The 21,310-nt window shown below is 38.2% G+C and overlaps 2 protein-coding genes across 3 annotated transcripts in view; both read left to right on the forward strand.

Moving 5' to 3' along the window:
* The first annotated feature begins 7,763 nt into the window (after positions 1-7,763).
* Positions 7,764-11,301, forward strand: pyyb (peptide YYb). Its single transcript, XM_079851491.1, has 4 exons — positions 7,764-7,983; positions 8,207-8,394; positions 10,712-10,789; positions 11,055-11,301. The coding sequence occupies exons 2-4, from the start codon at positions 8,207-8,209 to the stop codon at positions 11,074-11,076; spliced, it is 288 nt and encodes a 95-aa protein (XP_079707617.1). The 5' UTR covers positions 7,764-7,983; the 3' UTR covers positions 11,077-11,301.
* Positions 11,302-17,645: 6,344 nt separating this feature from the next.
* mpp2b (MAGUK p55 scaffold protein 2b) overlaps positions 17,646-21,310 on the forward strand; it is a 46,221-nt gene continuing 42,556 nt past the window's right edge. For both annotated transcript variants that reach the window (XM_079851336.1, XM_079851337.1), the window contains exon 1: positions 17,646-18,005. The gene's annotated coding sequence lies outside the window, so the exon portion shown is untranslated. The remainder of the gene's footprint in view (positions 18,006-21,310) is intronic.

Consider the following 21,310-nt stretch of genomic DNA (forward strand, 5'->3'; position numbering starts at 1 on the left):
ATCTTTAAAGATTCATGAAAGGTCTATTTTTTTAAGCACAAACTACATTTTCTACGTCTACTTTTTGAGAGAAAATTGTATTGTTGAAAAGTGGAGAAATTGAACAGCAACGACTTAATGACCCAGGCACAACACATTTAAGCTGTAAATCTTTAACGGCACATCAACTGGTATTTATCTGTTTTAATAAGAGGATGCTAACTGAAGAAGAAAGATTGGCATGGTTCTGTAACCTGAGGTAGACTCTATAGGGAAATCAGTCAGGTTGTCTGCATTACGAGTCATTTAGTTTCAGTCGAGTCACTACACTTATTTGTTGTTAGATGCTATTTATCTCCCAGTGGGAGATTTGAGAAATGTCAATGAAACAGCCCCACAATAGAAGTGTGAAGAGGTTATGTCTTTAATGCACACAATGGTGATACCAGAATAAAAATATTCATGATTCTGAAGCTGAAAATACAGAATTATTTTAGAAGAACATGCTTGCACTCTGTCACTGACTAGATATATTTAAAATAATATAGGACACATTTTACTGGTAACATAAGACATTTAGCATTATCAGGACCCACAAATATTCCCCCATTGCATTATTATATTATATTCAACATTATAATGTAGTACTGACAGTAAAACTCAATTAGTAATTTTAATTTTTGGGCGAACTATACACAATACATATCGTCACTATCCACGATACATATTGTTGCATTTTTGTTTTGATATATATATTTGGGGGTGTAATGCAAAGTAAATTTCAAATAAAACATTTTTATTTTTTCAAATGAAAATCAGCTAAATTGCATGTCCCCATTACATTACATAGTGTTAAAGGAGAAGTTCACTTTTAAAATGAAAATTCTGTCATCATATACTCACCCTCATGTTGATTATCAGTAACCAGACAGTTTTTGGGTCCCAATGACTTCCATAGTATTTTTTTTCCTACTATGGAAGTCATTGGGACCCAAAAACTGTCTGGTTACTGATAATCTTCTAAATATCTTCCTTTCTGTTCAGCAGAAGAAAGAAATTCATACAGGTTTGAAACAACATGAGGGTGAGTATATGATGACAGAATTTTCATTTTAAAAGTGAACTTCTCCTTTAATAATTTAATTTTATTAATGTAAAACTTTTTCCTAAATTAAAATGATTTTACTGTTTATACAGTTTTTCCCCTTATGATATAATTTTCCCCTCTTTAAAAGAATGGTTTGATCATCATGACATCATATTTACAGGAATAATATCATGTTTGTGACCACATGGTTAAAACAAAGATTAGTTTCTCTTTTATCAGTATTTCATGACATTTACATGTATATTTTCCTTGTCAAGCTCAAAAGTTTGACTGTTATCACAAAAAATATTGTTTAATTGTATAATGTTTTTAATTATAATGTGTAATTTTAGGCACTCTTTGAAGTAAGTCTAGAAATTTCATTGTGTTTTAGTGTTATGATTAAGGTAGGTAACTCTAAATAATTATGCAGTTTTAGAATCAAACACGAATTTGTTCACCAATTTGTATATTTGTGTGGACGTATCCTATATTGTGATCCCTCAATGGTTTGATGGATGGCTTGCCTGGAAGTTTGGATCTGAGATGGTAAAATAAGAGTTCAGCAGTAACTTTTTTTTTTTTTTTTTAAATCTCCTGAAATGTCCTTAGAATGGGATCTATTACTAACTCAATGCAGGACTACAATACTTCTAATAGGTTTACAAAGTTTCATCATAAAAACAATATCAGTTTTCACTATGACCTTACTACACGGCCACGCAAACACACATATGTTGATAAGTTTCACTTATCTGAAATGTGCATTAAAGTAATTTAAAGCATGTTAAACCCTTTGGAAATGTTATTCTTCGTTTTTTTGGACTGACATTATGCTATCAGTGTTCTGTCTCTCTCAGGTCATCAAACTCTCTCAGCTCGTCTCTCAGAACTGAATCAGCTCGTGTAAACATGCTAGGCTGCTACCAAAGCACTCTGCTCACATTAGTGAGGCCATAACATGCGATAAGTCTGATAATAATTCCATCTTTTCCTCTGACTCTCTAACATTATCCCTGAGACAGGAGGACAGCCATAAATGCAGGAAGTTTCAGGATTTTGTGTGCGTAAGTGGAAGACCGCACAGTAGCAAAGTTAAAACAATGAACGATTGCAGTTTTTCATAAATGGTCATAAATGGCTTTTTGGCTCCTTTCTGTCTGAATGATGGCAGTGAACTTTTCTTGCCTCTGTCTTTGTGTCTATTTTCCACGTGTCTTTTTGGTTCGTTAGGCTTCTCACACAAACATAACCATAGCCAGAAATGGCTTAATACATAATAATTTCACAAAGATTTTAATAAAAATTTTCACCATCAATCATCAATATTTTTTAACTGATGTAAAAATACGGCCCAATACATTGTAAAGCATGATTGCTGTGATTATTTATCACAACTTAAAATTCAACATTAAAATAAGAAATAATGTGTTTTTCAACTTTAAAAAGTATGTGTTTGTGCTTGACTTAAATATTAAGTTTAGTTAACATTAGTTAAAGGGATAGTTCACCCAAAAATGAAAATTCTGTCCTCATTTACTCACCCTCATGTTGTTCCAAACCTGTATGACTTTCTTTCTTCTGCTGAACACAAAAGAAGATATTTTGAAGAAAGTCGGTAACCAAACGACTGATGGACCCCATTGATTTCCATAGTAGGAAAAAAAATACTATGGAAGTCAATGGGGACCAGCAACTGTTTAATTACCAACCTTCTTTAAAATATCTTCTTTTGTGTTTAGCAGAAGAAAGGAAATCATACAGGTTTGGAACAACTTGAGGGAGAGTAAATGATGACAGAATTTTCATTTTTGGGTGAACTATCCCTTTAAGTTGGATATTTAAAGGGATGGTTCGGAGTAAAATCCCAGCAAAATTACACTACATCCTTATATGCATCGCTTTCTGCCAGGACTTTTACGGCCTTTTCCCAAATCACGGAAGTGACCTCGACGTCCGGGTTAGTGGTAGCATGAGCCGTCAGGCAAGTGTTATTTTAAAAAAAACTCCTGATGTACTTACAAACTTTCCAATGCCTCGTTTTATGAGTACAGAACCTATTTGTACTGTAGAAGTTTGGTACCATTCTGGGCATTATTAGTGGGGTAATTTACGACATACAACCTTGGATCCATTAGCGCCTACACTAAGCCATTCGGCTGATATCTCTAAATAAGCTCTAACTTTAATAATGTTCGACCAAGGGAAAAAAAGGCTTCTGGGGGGGTGTTTGGCTCAGGGTCATGGTGCAAAGGACCCTAGGTTGAAATTACTCCGAACCATCCCTTTAAGTTATCTCAACAAATTAGAAGTTGTTATAACTAATTGCAGCAACGTTTTATACCCAAGTTTTGAATTACACACATACTGTATATTTGAGAAAGGAATAAGAAAATGTTAAAACTTTCAGGACAGTGCTGATGCTGTGTCACACCTCATGTCAATTACCCTTAAAAAGCACCCATTAGACATTTGGTGTAAACTGTTTACAATTAAACTCTACATTGCAAATTGACATTGGTGCATTTTCTATTTTAAATAAGAAGTCACAGCAAAAGGAGATGTATATCATACTCAATATGATGGAATAGGCTACATTCATGTATTATAATAAACTGTTGTCTTTGTTTATCTGCCATTTCGGTTTTCCTGCTCTAACCTGTTTATTTTGACATGTTTATTCTGTAGCCTATATCACTCCCTCTCCCTACACATATTTTTTATGATTCTTCATATGATTTCATTTTTATGCCTAGTGGAATTATTACACATAATCCAGTTAAAACCTAAAATCAATACAATTACAACAAGCTCCATAGTAAAAAGGTGTTCCCACCAGTATTGATCAGAAATAACACCATTCATTTTCATATGGAAGTATCTACATTGAACATGCAGAGCACTCTCAGATCAAAACGTTTCTTCTCTCAAGTTCATCCTGGCAGCCTTTCATCCGCACAACAATCTCCGCGCCAGAGGATATTATTTGTAGAGTTATCATAGCGTAAACACTCAGCCAATCAGTTTGTGCTTGTATTATCTGGTGTGGCTTTCTCAGTGTTTATTCAAACTGATAAGCTGAAGTGTGAGCATCAATATCTACTGTGTGTTGTTTCTCCTCATTGACTTTTATGGTTGCACTTGCTGGGCGACTCCAACCACCGATGCAATCCTAAAAATTTTACAACAGAAGCCATGGGAAGTGTACCTGTAAATTGTATGCGTAATATAAACAGAGGAACAAGCAATCTGTATCAATCTTACACGTTGTAGGCTGATATCATATTTATATTTGCTGAAGAAAATGTCCATGTACAGACCATGCACCACTGAGATTTACACAATTTCTATACGCCTTCATGATCGGCCATGACGTGATGATTTACGCTTTAATCTATTCCTGCATTTATGGGAACTCAGAGAGAAAGTGCCCATGTGCCTTTACTTACCTGCAAAAGACACATTCATGTGTTGGAAGAATGTGATATGCAATCTAATAACAAGTTAGAAGATTAATTACTCAGTTGATGAATGAAGAATACGAGTAGATTTATTGAGTAGAATTAATTAGGCCTAAGTATTCAGCAGAGGTGGAATAATATTTAACAATACTTAATATTTAACATTATTGATCTCTGACTGATGCTGCTGTTTGATAACTGAACTGAGCTGGACGATGCCATCATTTTTTGTAGAACTGCTTTATGAAATGAACTTATTTAATAGTTTATGATCTTTACAATGGACCTGAATTAACACTGAAATGACTTTAGCTGAACAACAGCCGAAATGCGTAATTTTTCTGTCTTCACTGTAAAGCTGCTTTGAAACAAAAAAGCGCTATATAAATAAAGGTGACTTGAGGTGGAAGAGTAAACACAAAATAGCTATTTTTAGCAGCTATTCATGAGAAGAATGTAGATTCATTTGTATGACTGTCTGATAATTAATGGCTTCATAATAAGCAATAGAGTGCTGCATGGATGAAGTAGCCTATTTTTGTGGGCCAAAACCCTGAAATGAATTAGCATTTTAGCACTTCTGACTCCATCGTCCTGAAGTCAATGGGTTTTTTGAAATAAGGTCTGTGGTGAACACAAGCTCAAGATATTTCTTCATTTAATTCTATGACATAAAATATATCAGCATTATACCTACCCCCCTTGTGATTTTTCTAGCTTTTACTTGTCTTGAAAAAGGTGGTTGCTAACAAGTTGCTAAATGTTTTTAAAATAAAGACTGAAGTTGTCGGGAAGCTTAGTGATGGTGATGTTGAAGTAACACAACTATGGTGTAGTTTGTTTATAGAATTTGGCTTTTTACTTCTGTTGACTGTATTTGGGCTTCATTCATAAAAATTCATAAAGACTGTGTTCATTTGTGAAGATTATCATAATGAACAAAAGAGCTCTGCGGAGCTCTACAATAATAAAAAAGCCAATGGAAAAATCCTATCGAGGGAACTGGCCTATATATGTAATTACTGCAGCACTGAAAAAAATTACAGAAATACGTAAACTTCAACACAATCTCATGAGAAATATGAAACTATTTTAATTATGTCATTGATCTTATCATATGAATTTGTAGGAAAAAATGTAAGCATGAAGAAGGTCCATCCCTGACCTGAAACATCAGTATAGGGCCTAAAAGCAGATCATCCGAACACAAAATAGTAGCTTTTCAAAGAGAGTTTGTTGGATTTGTCTGCTTATCCATTATTTGCATATTATTACATTTTCTTAATTTAATTCACGACATTTAAGCTTAAACATAATCGAGTTGTTAGTCAATATTAGTAATTTGAGCGCTCTGATAGTTGTCTCATTAAAACACTTGAAGATTAATTCCACTGGCTAGTTAAGTGATCGAGATCAAGATGAATATTGATTAACCACCCCTGCCTTCTTTACAAATCAATGACGTATAATTAACATTTCCAGCTCTCATTTTCTTCCAGAGTCTTTATTCTAAAAGAATGTCTGTCAATTAGAGATTTGAGAGGAATTCTTTGCGTCAAAAGCGCCAACGCCATCGTCACAGTCGCGAGAGAACACGCTCACACACAGCAGAACGTGAAGGCGCCCATTTCAACACTATTCGTTTTATCAGTTCTTTTGTACAACTCGCTACAAATGTCTTAGTTAATCGTGATGCCAAGACAATAGTGTACAAAGATTATTATTATTTTATTTTTTTTACCGCAATCTGGATTAACGAAGGTCAAAACATGAGTTCCACGCGCCATAAAGGCCTGCGTGTCTGCAGACTCAGCACGCATTCAGCACGCGCCGTGTGTTTGCTCAACTCCGCCTAATAGTGGATTTACAGAAGCATTTTACATTTATTAAAGTAGCCTATTATTTTAGCGGACACTTTATCAAACGCGACTCGTGAATATTATTCGCAGTACAAAATACCAACCTTCAAAAAGACCTTATTCAATGGACGCTATTCTTTTCGAAGGGGTTTTAGCCTATATGCTTCCTGGGTGTTGATCATTCATCTGACACAACAATGACAACACATCTTTCAGAAAAATGTCCTAGTGACAAAAAGTTACGGGAAACGTGTTTTAGTTCAAATTAGACATTATATTAGGAAATTAAGACGGTAAGGTCATCAAAGCCCTATTTTCATTCATAAAGATATTATGTAGAATGAAAAAGGTCCATAAGCCACTAAAAGCTGTATGCTGATTTTACCACATCAGGGGTGTAAGTTTCAGTCAGTGTAAAGCCATCTGATAAAATGACAGTATAATAATAATAATAAAAAAACACCAGTGATTATTAAGAAGTTAAATGTATTTCTAATAATAACCTTAAACAACTAAATTCAAACACTATTTCCCTATTGCAAATTTGTAGGCCTACATTATTATGTTGATCCAATCAGAATTTGGAATCTGAACTATTCAAGGAATAGTTTTATTAAAAAAAAACTATTTCTTAAAAATATCTTCTATTGTGTTCAGCTGAAGAAATAAATTCATACAGGTTTGAAACAACTTTGAGGGTGAGTAAATGATGACAGCATTTTCATTTTGAAGTGAATTATTCCTTTAAATAGGCCTACATCATTTCATTCAAGTCGAAATACAGGTGTACATAACTGCACAGAACCCATTGACAACTAGTATCCTTAGTTTACTTGTCAGGGAGGGAATAAGTATTCCTGTGGGAGAACACCAAATGATTTTTCTTAACAAAATATTTTTTGAATGAAAATGTATGCCCTTAATATTTTTGTTATGCAGCAATGTTATTATGACAATAAGGCACTTGAGGCCATGCTGTATTGTGAGTATACCCTGCTTGTTGTGCTTAATGCATTATAATATTCACAATATATACTTAATTGCTGAATTTTGTAACAGCAAAATTATGGAAGCTTGCTCCGCCATGGAATAAAAAGTAAAAAGTTCATTGCAACTTTTTTCTTGCCATTGCAAATATATATCTCGCATTTCAGACGTTATAACTCGCAATTGCGAGTTTATTTCTCACAAGTCAGCAAGTTATAAACTCGCAATTGCGAGAAAGTCAGAATTGTGAGATGAAAAGTATCAATTACCTTTTTATTACGTGGCGGAAACAAGCTTCCATATTAAATATATGGTTGAGAAGTTATAATTTCAGAACCAAAATTGAAGTTAGTTTTAGTATTATACAGCTTTCTAGTTAATGTTCTGAGTCTCATAGATATTGAGATCACAGGGTTGGGTGGCTTGAGCCAATGACTCATTAGTTCATTATTAACACTGGTTGTGTGTAAGTGCTGGGTGGGGTTTGGACCTCCCTCTGGGGTGTCTTGAGCTATAAAAGCATCATCGTCTGGTGAGAGAGGAGCAGATCAACGCCAACTACCAACATCAGCTCTACACAATCCTTCTAGGCCTGAACATCTATTGCAGAGTAAGTATAATTTTGCTTCTTTCACTCTTTAGTTGATGATAACTTTAACATAACGGCATCAGAATCAGGACCATGGATAGCTCTGTGACAAAATACATCAGTGAATGAACTTGAACTTGGAAATGTTTAAATGTTTTGTAGAATTGCTCTACACAGTTTATCTGGATCAAAAGTGCATCCTACTTTGTATGACTCCCAAAGGTTTTCTCTCTGTGTCTATCAGATGGCAAGTGCACTGAGATCCTGGACTGTGCCGCTGGCTCTTGTGCTGTGTGTCATTGCGTGTCTCAGCAGCCTGGCCGAAGCTTACCCGCCCAAACCTGAGCCTCCAGCGGGGGATGTGGGTCCAGAGGAGATGGCCAAGTACCACACGGCTCTAAGACACTACATCAACCTCATCACACGACAGAGGTACGGCTACAATTACCTGTGCATTACCTGCGTATAATTACATGGGTAACACGTTACAATAAGGTTATTTGTTAACATGAACTAACTATGATAAATACATGTATTAAACTCAGTTAATGTTTTTTTTCTACATTTACTAATAAATTATTCAAATCAAACGTTGTATCTGTTAATAATGGACCTAAATTAACATGAACTTTTTATTAACAAATGTTAAGAGATATTAATAAATAGCCTACTGCAATACATTTTTTGCTCATTGTTAGTTAATATTAATTATACCTTATTGTAAAGTGTTACCATTACATGTGTCAGTGCAGATTTAAACAGATAAATCAGGATTAGGTGCTAATAGTAGCACTGATTAGTTATTAGTAACAGTTAATAACTTTCCTTAAGAATTGTCAGAACATGATATATGCAGAATTTAAAACTAAATGGAAATGTCATGAAACATTTTATTTAATATATTTTAAACATTTGGTAACAGAATTTAATTCTATTTTACATGATTATTACATTAGTCATCCTTAACTGTTAATGAACAAAACTTTTACAGCATTTTATTAATGTAGAATAATTCTAAAGTCTGCATATACTAATACGTACATTTGAAATTAACATTAGTTAATCTATTATGAATGAACATCAATCAACATTGAAAAATAGGCCTATATTTATAAATTAACATTAGCCTATATAGATTATTAATGTTTGTTCATTTCTTATTATTGGAAGTTAAGTGTTACAATTGCAAAGTCTATTGTCTTAGAGACAATCATAATTCATAAAACAGTAGAAGATTTTCTGTGTAAATTGTTTGAAATGCATCTAAATGGTAACACTGGACTGAATGCAAAAATATTTGTAAGAATTATTTTACAAACAATTTATACAGATTTTTTTTTTTTTTTCTGTTCGTAATTCATGATTAAAGCCCATTGTACGGATGCAACCCAAGCTGAGTAAGATCAGAGGATTCTTGAAATATGATTCTGTGGAAAAAAAGCAGAAAACAGCTAATGGCCCAACAAAGATTTTCAGATGATAATGGAGATGATGCCCACATTAATGGAATCATTTCTAACACATCTCTCTCTTGCTCTCATCATAATGACGTAATTGACTGTGAATCAGTGTATTTTTTTCACATCACAGCATTTTCCAGTCATTGGGTTACTTGAGCCTTTATTAAATTTGTTTAAATAAAAAGTATATAGCAGGTATAGTTATGGTAGTAAATATTGAGAAAATAGTACTTCGATATATAGGCCTACATATCGTTTTCATATTCCTGTAGAATGATATTTAGGTACTCAAGAGTACTTAAGGAATACCGTGGTACTGGCACAGTAAAAAAAAGAAAAAGAAAAGGAAAAAATATTATAATTTACCAGAACTTCTAAGCTAATAGTATGTTAATGTTTGTCCCTAAGGTTCTCAAGCTTCCTTTTGTTTGTAAATCTCTATTGTTTGTAAAGCTCATTTGAGCAATGCGGTGTGTGAATAGCACTAAACAAATAAATTGAATTGATTTGAATCCAGTCCCACTTAGCAATGCAAGAGAGTTCATAGGAGAATAAACCAAATCTATTTTACAGTTTAAACAAAACCTATTTTTTTGTGTGTGTTCATGGTTTTACCAAATTGTGCGTTGCTATGTTTTTATCTGAACACTCACATATGTGCGAGGGATGGGCTGAGTTGCCAGATATCATTCAACCTGTGCGTAACCCCTCATTATTGTGCTGTGCGCTAAGATAGATTGTTATTAAGTGGGATTAACATGTCTGGTAACGTCTCTGATGATGCATTGTAGAGATCTACCCTGATATTTTCTGCAACGCGTTTAACCTTAAAAGGCCACAATTAAATGACGTGCATGTGTTATTTTGGTTCTGTTTCTTGTGGATTTCCTTATTTCTCTGAATTGATCTACATTTATCTTCAGTTAAATCAGGAAGTTGGATTGTAATCCTTTTTAGTGTTTGTTTGTTCATCACTGCTGTTGCTCACAATTAGGGTAATGGAATTTGAACAAACTTCTGACACAATTACTAAGCACATACACTGTAAACAAAAGTTGCTGCCTTAAATTTTTAAGTACAATCAACTTAAATTAAAAACATGAGTTGAATCTTGTATAACATTAAAATTAGAAAACTGCTTAACTTATTTGGATGAGTTAAATGTAAAAGCAAATGTTGTCAACTTATTGATCATACAATTTATTACAGTGTAACTTGTACTTCAGACTTGAATGACAGCTCAAATCATGCATAATTCATTCTCTTACATCTTGCTTTTCATTCTTCAGATACGGGAAGCGCTCCACCCCTGAGGACGTTGTGGCTGAACTGCTGTTCGGTGATAATGAACAGGACGTCAAGCCTCGGTGAGCAGTGAGGGAACATGCTGGAATATCTTGCTTACTCTTATATCATAGCTTTGTCCCAGACAGCATCATAGTGTCTGCCCAGATCCGGCCCACATGTTGTACATGTGGTTTTTACCAGATGTGGGCTGGATCTGGGCCGACACTATGTTGCTGTCTGGGGTATTACTGCATGTTATATTTAATCACAGTCACAGTCAGTCCAGAGATATTCAGACAAACCCGTGGTGGAGATGTGAAAATGAATGATTTTGTTTTTGTGCAGCATGGAAGAATTGTTATGGTGATGCGACTTCTCTCTCCTCCTCTGTGGCTGGTGCAGTGGTTTTCTTCATCCATCCATCTCTATGATAATAAATGAACATCAGAAACCAGCATGAGCCAAACTCTCATCAAAACGAGTCTCCAAAAACACCTCATGATCTGTATATGTCTATCAGCCTCTTTCTCTTTTCTCTTTCTATGATTTAATTTACGCTTTGTGAAAGACAATTGTAAATAATTTCTTATTCACTGACAAAATTGACAATAATAAAAAATAACTGAATGTTGAATGCTTGATTCCTCTCTTTATTTATGCATTTACATGTTTTCATTTATTTACCTTTTCTTAAACAAATAAAGAAAGATTGTGTCTGAACTAGGACATCTGCACACCACTAGATGGAGGAACTCAACAATAGTTCTACATTTTGAACATTTGCCAGTATCATGTTTCATAATCACAGTTTAGAAGTTTTGTTTTTTATTGTTATAAGGTAAATAAAAAATATCATAAATATTCACATTGCACTGAACAAAAACTGGACATCATTTAACGTTATATGGTACGTATTGGGCTATAAAAAACCTGAAATAAAAATATTAACTGAGTATGACTCTTTGGGGAACGAATGCCCACTATGCCACACACCAAATATGCCTGCCCTAGTGTGAAACTGTCTCAGGCACAAACTAGGATGAGAGCACTCGTGCACCCGGCGTGTTGGAGAGGTGCAGACTATAAAAACTGATAAAGTTATGAGGGGTAGCCCAACCAGCTGCCTCACAGATCTCCTGGGGGGGCACTCCCGAGTAGAGGGCCCTAGAGGACCCCATGCCCCTAGTGGAATGAGCCCTCACGGCCAAAGTTGAAGGCAGATTGCGCACCTGGTAGGCCGAGGCAATAGCCTGTACAATCCAATTTCTAATTGTTTGTTTGGATGCAGGGAGCCCCTTCTTAGGTGACCCAAAACACACCAACAGTTGGTCTGACCTCCTCCAAGAAGAGGACCTCTCAAGGTAAATACTCAGTGCTCTGACAGGACAGAACACATGGAGCAGAACTCTTCTTCTGCCGACATATGTGGTGGAGGATGAAATGCCTCCAGGACCGTAGACCGTGCCATACTGGAGGGCACCTTGGGCAAATAGCCAGGTCTATGCAAGATGGCCTTAACTCCTCCTGGGGCAAACTCCAAGCAAGCTGGCGATATTACCAGGGCCTGGATATCTCCCACCTCTTAAGCGAGGTAATGGATAGGAGAAAAGCCATCTTAAGCATCAGGTCTTTAGCTGATGCCGACTGAAGTGGTTCGAAGGGGCCAGGGATAACCCTTTCAGAACCACCGCCAGGTCCCAGGTTGGAACTCTGGTCCTGGTCGTCGGTCTCATCCTCCATGTACCACAAAGAAAACGTATGACCAGCTGGTTCCTCCCCAGAGGCCCATCACTTAGTGGTGCATGGAAAGCCGCAATGGCAGCCACGTACACCTTAAGTGTGGATGGGGTGAGACCAACAGAGAAACGATCTTGAAGGAACTCCAGAACTGAAACCACCGGGCAGTTAACTGGGTCTAACTCATGTTCTCTACAGCAAGTGGAAAACACATTCTACTTTAGGCCATACAATCTCCTAGTGGAAGGAGCTCTGGAACTAAGTATGGTCTCAGCTACTCCGGCTGAGAGGCCAGCATCTAGGTACTGAACCCCCTCAGTGGCCAGACCCACAGCTTCCACAGCTCCGGGCGAGGGTGGAATATCGTGCCTTCCGCCTGAAACAGCAAGTCCCTCCTCAGAGGGATCTGCCATGGCGGACCTGTCAAGAGTGCTATTATGTCTGAGAACCATACTCGGGCCGGCCAGAACGGGGCTACTAGAAGTAGACTAACTCCATCTCGACGGACCCTCTCCAGAACTCCCGGGAGCAGAGCGATCGGGGGAAATGCGTACAAGCGCAGCCTCAGCCACACCTGTACCATGGCATCCAACCCCACGTCTCTCTAGAGACGTGAACAGGTCCACTTCCACTGGGCCGAATCTCTCCCATATCGACTTCACCACATCTGGGTGAAGTCTCCATTCCCCAGGCCTCAGCCCCTGCCTCGACAGGATGTCTGCTCCCTGATTCTGAACCCCTGGGACATACATTGCTCTGAGGGACAACAGTTTCCCCTGGGACCAGAGGAGGATCTGATGCGGCAGTCTGGACAGAGGGCACAATCCGAGTCCTCCTTGACGATTCAGATAAGCGACCACCAATGCATTGTCTGACCGTATCAGGACATGGTAGCCTTTGATGTCTGGGAGGAAGCTCCTCAGAGCTCTGAACACAGCCAACATCTCTAGGCAATTTATATGCTAAGAGCGATGATGGTCCTGCCACAGACCCCTGGCAAAGCGGCCGTCCATGACCATCGTAGTCGAGTCCCATACCACCCCCAGGAACGCAGTTCTCTGGGTGGGCACCAACATGCTTTTCTTGGTGTTGAGTCTCAACCCTTTGATGGTCACCACATCTGGTGATGGGGGGGGGGGGGGGGGGGTTTGGGGTGACTGAACTGCAGTCTGTATGCTAAGTTTATTATACGCAGGACCTATGCAGATATATTGGGTAGGTGTTGCCACGCTTCTACAAAATCTACTAAGGGAACCAGCCCCTTGAGGCTGGCCTCAGGTGTTCTTCGAGCACTGCTCTCGGCCCCCTGAAGCGGAGGACTGGCAGGAATTGGTTGAGACTGATTTTGTGACCATAGTCGATGCCCGTTTGCAAGCTTTTGGGATGAACAATACAGTGTGCGTTCACTGGAAATTGATATGGCCTGAAGCATCCTGGAGGGGTGGCAGCCCTTAGAGGTCCTATTACTCAGGTTAGGACCTCTTTCCTGAAGCCCTCTTCACCTGAATGACAGCCCTCAGGTCGCCCTTATGGTCAGAGGACTTCGAGCAAGAGCGTTTCCTCTGTTGCCAGGCTCCCGAGGGAGGAGCTCTAGAGGCAATGCTCTCCTTTTATATCTGGCGGTACGAGGAGCTCGTTGATGGCTAAGGCTGAATGCTCGGTACAGCAGGAACGTGAACTGGCGAGTCTAATTCACGTTCATCCGCCACGATGCTGAGCACATCCACTTCCTCAGAAGCAGACAGCTCGAGCATCAGGCCCTCGCCACGGGCAGAAGAAGCCGCAGCGCGTGCTTCTGCACCATAAACGGGGGCCTCAGAACCTTCAGATGAAGAATGAGAAGGTGCTGCAGCAGTCTCATTCTCATCTGCAAGGTCCCTTTGCGAACCCCATGATCTGAGTTGCCGCGCCGCCTCAACGGACGTGGGACCCGGACCACGGGGAATGCAAGCCTGGCCATCCTCATCAAAGATAGCCAGACGAGAGCGCAGCACTGTGATAGGGAGTGCTTCACAATCACCACAAGCAGCCCCCTTGAGAGCTGCCCGGGCGTGCTGCACTCCCAAACAATTCACACACAACTGATGCGTGTCCCTACCCGTTGAAAATCTAGGGCAGGTGTGCACACATCTTTTGAATTGTTCACTCGCCACAATATATATATATATTTCTGAGACAGACAATACCAAATAGTAACAGACAACAACAGAGAGCGCTTGCTCAAGAGCAAAAGCTAACGCGTGTGTGTGCCGGCGTCACTTGGTGGATTGGCACATCAGGATTGGTGTTTCCAATCAGGATTGGAATAGAACAGGATAGTTTCATTCATACTTCAGAGACGTACGAGAGTCCCCAAAAAGTCGTTTCTAATGACGCAGTGCGATTTCCCTTGAAAGGGAACTGCAATTTTTTATCCCAGGGCCATTTAACTACAAAATGATGCAATCTTTGTTAAGAGGCTTTCATTCTGTTGGCAATGCTTCAAAATTTGAATTTTTACTATTCTTTACCAGATGGTGCCTTTTTTTCAGGTCTGGCCTATAAAGCAAATGAAGAGTTTCGTTGCAAAACGAGATATATCCATTTTGAGAAATGTTGGTTATTTGACATTATTATTTAAGACATCAACAGTCAAGTTCATTCACATTTTTTGTACATTAAACTATTACTTGAGCTCAGTGAAGGCCAGGGACACAATATTCTTCAAATCCATGATATTTTGTATTTAATTTTATGTCCATAAATAGTTCATAAATAAGTCAAAAACCATGCCAAAATGCAACATATTTATCTTAACATTGTCAAACATCTTAAATTGGTTTAAAAAAATACATCATAAATATATGGAATAGTATATACAAAGATCGATTAATAATAATAAGATTCTGAGTTAGTTTTGGCCAGAACATGCACAACATAACATTTTTTTTTTTTTTTTTTTTTTTTTTTTGCAAAACGCTATATATCCACCATAGGCTATATTCTACTACTGTAATACCATTGAAGAAATCTTTTGGATCATCAGTGGGAAAATTAACAATAATTTATCAATTAATCGTAAATAATATTCAAAAACATAATGCCATAATAAACATAATGTGACTATGGCATGTGCCAGTAATCCAGGGCAGTCCCTGAATGAAAAGGTCGGATAACAACGTACGGACGTCTGTGTGCTTGTGCTTCACATAGGGACAGTGGGCATTAAAAAAAAAATAATAATAATAAAAAAAACACTGTTGCGCTGCCTGGCTAGCTGAGCTGTCAGAGCAGACAAACTGCAGGATGTTTATCGTTTCAACCATCCTTAAACAGCTTCGGACTATTTGTGATTAGTCACAATTTAGATAAGTAAGATTAAGTTAGTTAGATAAACGACTTGTAGCTTGTTACAGAAAGAGTGGAGGCTCCTTCCACAACGCTGCTGAAAACCAAACCTGTATGATCAGATCCATAACGTTAGCTTGACTCTGAAGTGGGTCGCAACACCGGACGCGCAGCTCAGCGCCGCGCCGCGCCACGTCTAGGACAACTCTCACCTGAAAATCCGTTAGCATCAGCAATTTTCTGATTTCTGTAAATAAATTTAAAACTAAATGTATATTGCAGCACGGGGTTAAGTCCGTATATACATTAACTACGATTTAAGACATATAAAACTATGTTAATGGCGCTGTGCCGCGGCAGGATTTTGAACACGGTCCTGAGCCGTTGCTGGGCGCCGCGGACAGACGCCGCCGGTGTGTGTACTCTCATAGAGAATAATGTGTTTGAATTTAAAAGACGTGGCGCTGCGCGGCGCGGCGCGGCGCTGAGCTGCGCGTCCGGTGTGCGACCCGCTTGACAGACAGCTGTTGATCAGTGACGTAGCCTATACGTGACTGACAGCTCGCCGCCTACAGTAGCCTATAAACAATTAAATGGTAAACGTTTTTTAGTTAGCCTATTGAATCCTCTTTTTAAAAATATATGTTTTATGTTTTGATATTATCGTTAAATCACTGAGCAAACTCGGAGCACTTCACCGGCGGTGACTCTCTCCTCGCTTGACATCCTGAGCTCGCGCAGCATCCTGAACGTTCTATAGCCTAACCGTTATATCGCACTTTGTAAAGAAACTGGGCTGGCGGATATCGCGTTTTGTGAAAAAATACATTTTGTAGTAGGCTTAAAATGTACATTTTTAAATCTTATTAATGGCAGCAATTCACACATAGATTAAGGTACATCTGAACAGTGATTTCCAATAATAAAATCCAAATGTCAAAAAATGGCGTTTATCGCGTTTTGCAACCGAACTCTTCAAATACTTGCTTTATTCCTGTTTTCTGCTTCGGCATATTATAGAGCCAATTGGATAAATTATGCAATGATAATTGTGTGTGTGTTGGTATGGATGTCTGAGTGTGGTTTGTATGTGTGTAATAATAAAAAAATTGTGTGTGTGTGTGTGTGTGTGTGTGTGTGTGTGTGTGCTTGTAATATTTGAGAGAGAAAAACTCAACGGCAAATAACAAATCCAATCACTGTGTGCACCAGTGAGTTTTGCTGGCATCCAATGGGGAAAATCTGTTACTGCGCCCAAACAAAATCTTATCGAAAGCTAATTTTTCAGATATCAGCCTCAAAATTGGAACACAACTTTTCTAGCCGTTTTAGAGTTCAACTTGTATAAAATATATATTTTATATAAAATAATGTTCATAAATAATTTTCATAAACTTAAACCTAAATAACTTTGCTTTGGATTTACTTTTTTTTTTTTTTTTTTTTTTTACTTCAGCAATAATCTGCCAAGGGTCTTTTTTTAAAAATGAGACCAAACTTAAGTCTGTGCTCCCAAGCTTCAAATTTTTATGATTTTTTGACACGGACATCTTTGTCCTCTATGTACCTATGTGGAACTTTTTTTTTAAATTAATGCAAGGGTTAAAGTGCCTGATTCAGTATATTTTCAGGATACTTTGGAGAAACAACCAAGCATACTGATGGTAGCCTATCCTAGTGTAGGCTATTTGGTAGGCTAGTCTATAGTTTTAATTAATAGAATATATAAATAATTTAATAGTATGTAGAGATAGAGAGGCTGCGGTATTAGGTGAATTGTTCTTAAAACTGTAAAGGTTTGAGTGATTTAATACGATGTAGAGGGGGATGAGTTGTGGGGTCCGCAGAGAGGCGTGGAGTGTGTTGCCCCTTTAAGACTCACAGCATCTCAATAAAACAAAAGCGCATCGCCGCCGGTCAGATACGTGATGTAAAGCAGTTACACAGATTGTTTAAATCTTCGTTTAGTTATCAGGTGACAAGAGGTTGACTGAGCAGATAATCTAGTTTAAAGTGTTCGTGTGATAATATTGCTGTCTGTGAGACTCACTGGTTGCTGTGTTATCAGGTGTATAGCCTATGTATGTGTGTGGTAAATAAGACGCGAAATTCTTAATGATTCGAAAGCCGATGGATTATACGCGTTAATTCGGCGACCATCATCATGACCGCCGTCTGCAAAAAGTGAAAGACGTGCACTGCTGGTTTATTTCACCCTGTCAGACATCACAGGTGAGTCAAAGGCGTTCATGACAGATAGTGAAACAGCTAATTACACTCATTTCTGCACAGCGAGCTACGCGACGCGATAAACAAGTAGGATAACGTTATAGAGTTTGATCTGAACTGAGTTTGAGTCTTTTTCACTAATGTCAGTGTTTATCTAAGATACTCGCGCAAACAATACAATGGTATTATTACATTGCCTATTCTGGACATCTGGTTTAATGGTAACATGGGATTCTTTGGGTAGGCTATCATGTAAAATAACACGGGATAAGAAAATGGTAATCAGTAGCCTACCATTGAATAGCTAGGCTATAAGCGTACCATGCTTTACCATCTGATACCATCACTGTACCATACTACATAACTTTATGTGTTCAGGCTGTATTTAAAATGAAAACCATGCATTTTTTGAATAGATCATAATATTTTTATTTATTTATTATTATTATTATTTTTTTTTTTTTTTTTTTTTACAGTTAATTAACAGTTCGGATAATTTACAATGACGTCACCCATCATGAAGACTTTTCAAGATTGATTTTTATCACAAAGCTTTTATGAGATATTTTAGTAGTTGTTTCCACTTCATAAATCATAAGGAAAATATAGATGCTGTAATTATGATTATAATGGATATACTTTATTATATGAGCGAAAACAACAGCTTCACTGCATGATGCTTAGGCCAAAAATGTTTCTATTTTTTTTCTATTATGGTTGTGAGACATTTGTCAAGGTTATTTGTTTTTATTTGCTATTTTGTAATTATAATGTTGTTATTTATTTTTAATTAAATTAGGCTATATGTATTTAAATTCCTATTACCATATTTCTATTATTATTGAATTTATTCTTTTTTTGGTCTGTTCTTTTAACATGTGTTTGCTGGCTTGTGTGGGAAAGTCGACACCTCTTCAACTCCTACATTCTTTTCTTAGTCTCATTCATAAACATGACATGACCTCTCTGCTTCTGTTCCACTCTGTGTGTGACAGCTTTACCCACGTGTGCAGCGCCAGGGACGGTTTCCATGAAAACCGGTGATGTAGTCAGTGCACTCAATAAAAACAAGTGACATTGCAAAACGGGGTATATGACTTAGAAGGTCTAAGATGTTTAATATTTCAGATTTGATTGATTTTGTTTGGATTTTAAAATTGTTATTGGCTATAAGGTAATTTACATGTCTTCGACTGAATAATATATAATGTGAGACACCAACATGCCATGGAAAGAGGTTTTCAGTCACTCGTTTGGCACATTATTGTACACCAGGTGGCACAACAGCTGCCAAAGAGGGAAATGTGCTTATTAAATTATCAGTGTGTAGACACACAAAGACAGTTCTAAAAGCTGACCACAGATTGTCCTGAAACTTGAAACCAGCCAGCCAGTTACTTGACTAATGTACATCACAATCTCGTAATAAAGATCATCAATTAACTACTAAATTACATGCCTAAACACAGAACAGCTCTATACAAGATATACTCTCCAATTTTCCAGCTCTTTTGCTCCATTCAAATACCCTACAGTAGAGGCTCTTGGGATTTCATGTGTTGCCAGGCAACCGTTGCTGCAGCTGCGCACCCGGAGAGTTAATGCTATACAGTACTGTTAGTGCTGACCTCCCACTGTCATCTGCTGCCCTGACTGCCTTTAGTTAATTGAGCTTATGTGTGTAACTGTGTGAGTGTTTAAAACGGCTGTATCTGCGTAAATCAGAAGTATTTTGAAAAATATTAGGAAAATATTTTTGCTGAAGAAACTGAGTGGTGCTTTGCTTCTGCAAATTCACAAGGGGATGGCCGAGACTCAATGCTGTTTGCACCTGTTATTAACATGTTTCAAATGTGTCAGGTGGAAACCGGGCCCAGGGTATTCTGGTCTCTAGATATTTGAAGTCCCTTCTTCAGTATAAGTCAATAAAGTCAGGCAAAACATCATAAGTCTGATCAGGCTACGTTCACACAGTGAAGCTTAGTGCTCAATTCCGATTTATTGCACAGATCCAAATTTTTTGTATAGCTGTTTACATAGTTTTTTTTAAATGTGGCCAATGTCAGATTCCAGTGTGAACAGATCATGGTCCTGGACTGACCCGCATGCGCAAAAGAATGAAAAATGACGTCACGCAGCAAGTGATTGCGTGTTTATTTATAGTGTGATCTTCCTCCAAAGCCAGCAAATTTATGTGCAGGCAATATAAAAAAAATCCATCCTTCCTTTGACTAACTTTCGCAACTGTCTTGATACCTTCAGGTGTGTAAAATCTTTGAAGTGACTACCATGAGTGCAGACTTGTGACGAATGTTGCTCTAGAGTGACGTAAAAACCGCATTAATTCCGATATGACTGTTCAGACTGAGGTTGCGTTGCAAAACATCTGACCTGTATCGGATTTCTGACCACACATGGAAGTGGCACAAATCGGAATTGAAAAGATCAGATTCCATGTGGTTTGTGCTGTTTACACTTTCATGAGAACAGATCTGAGTCACAAGGTCACATTTACCTGCAGTCTGAACTTTATATTACTTGGTGTAATTCATGTCCATAGTACAAATGATGCAGGATGAATTACTGAAATTTAAGTTTGTTATGGCTTTGTTCAAATCCTGCACTACAGTCGTGATTAAATTCACAATAAAAAGCTGTTGTGCATTGGGGTTCTTCATATAATGAGAAATTATAAATACTGCTCTGCCTTCACCAACAATAGCTGCTTCTAAATGAACTTTCTGGGAGACCTCAAGGTTACAGTGGGAGCGCTTCTGCTCCTCTAGTGTGCCATGTGCCGCCAAGCTGCCGGATGATGGCGCATGTCCTTCTCGTGGGGGACCCAGCGTGGCTTTGGGTCAACTGGGAGAAGAACAAGCTCTACCCTGTGCAGAGCATCTCTTTTCTCGGTATGGAGTTGGACTTGGTCAATATGACCGCACGTCTCACCAATGAACGTGGGCATGGCGCTGCCGTGTGGCACACTCTATGTGACCACACCGATCGTTCGCCGAACATCCAGCCCTTGGTAAGACCTTGGACCTGTTGCTGCTTGCGACAGCCCCTCCCTGGCGGATTTCCCTGACCTTGTCTCTATGGGCCGGAGTGTCAGGCTGTTGTTGAAAATAAGAACTTGTTCTTAAGTGGCTTGCCTGGTTAAATAAAGGTCAATAACAAGTGTGCAGGCATGTTGTTGTTACAACAGATGCCTCCAGAACAGGCTGGGACGCTGTGTGCAATGGGGATGCAGCTTGGGGCTCCTGGAAGGGACCTCGAATTTAGTGGCATACCAATTGCTGACGGTTACA

The sequence above is a fragment of the Squalius cephalus genome (assembly GCF_949319135.1).
Source record: "Squalius cephalus genome assembly, chromosome: 19".
Lineage (NCBI taxonomy): Eukaryota > Metazoa > Chordata > Actinopteri > Cypriniformes > Leuciscidae > Squalius > Squalius cephalus.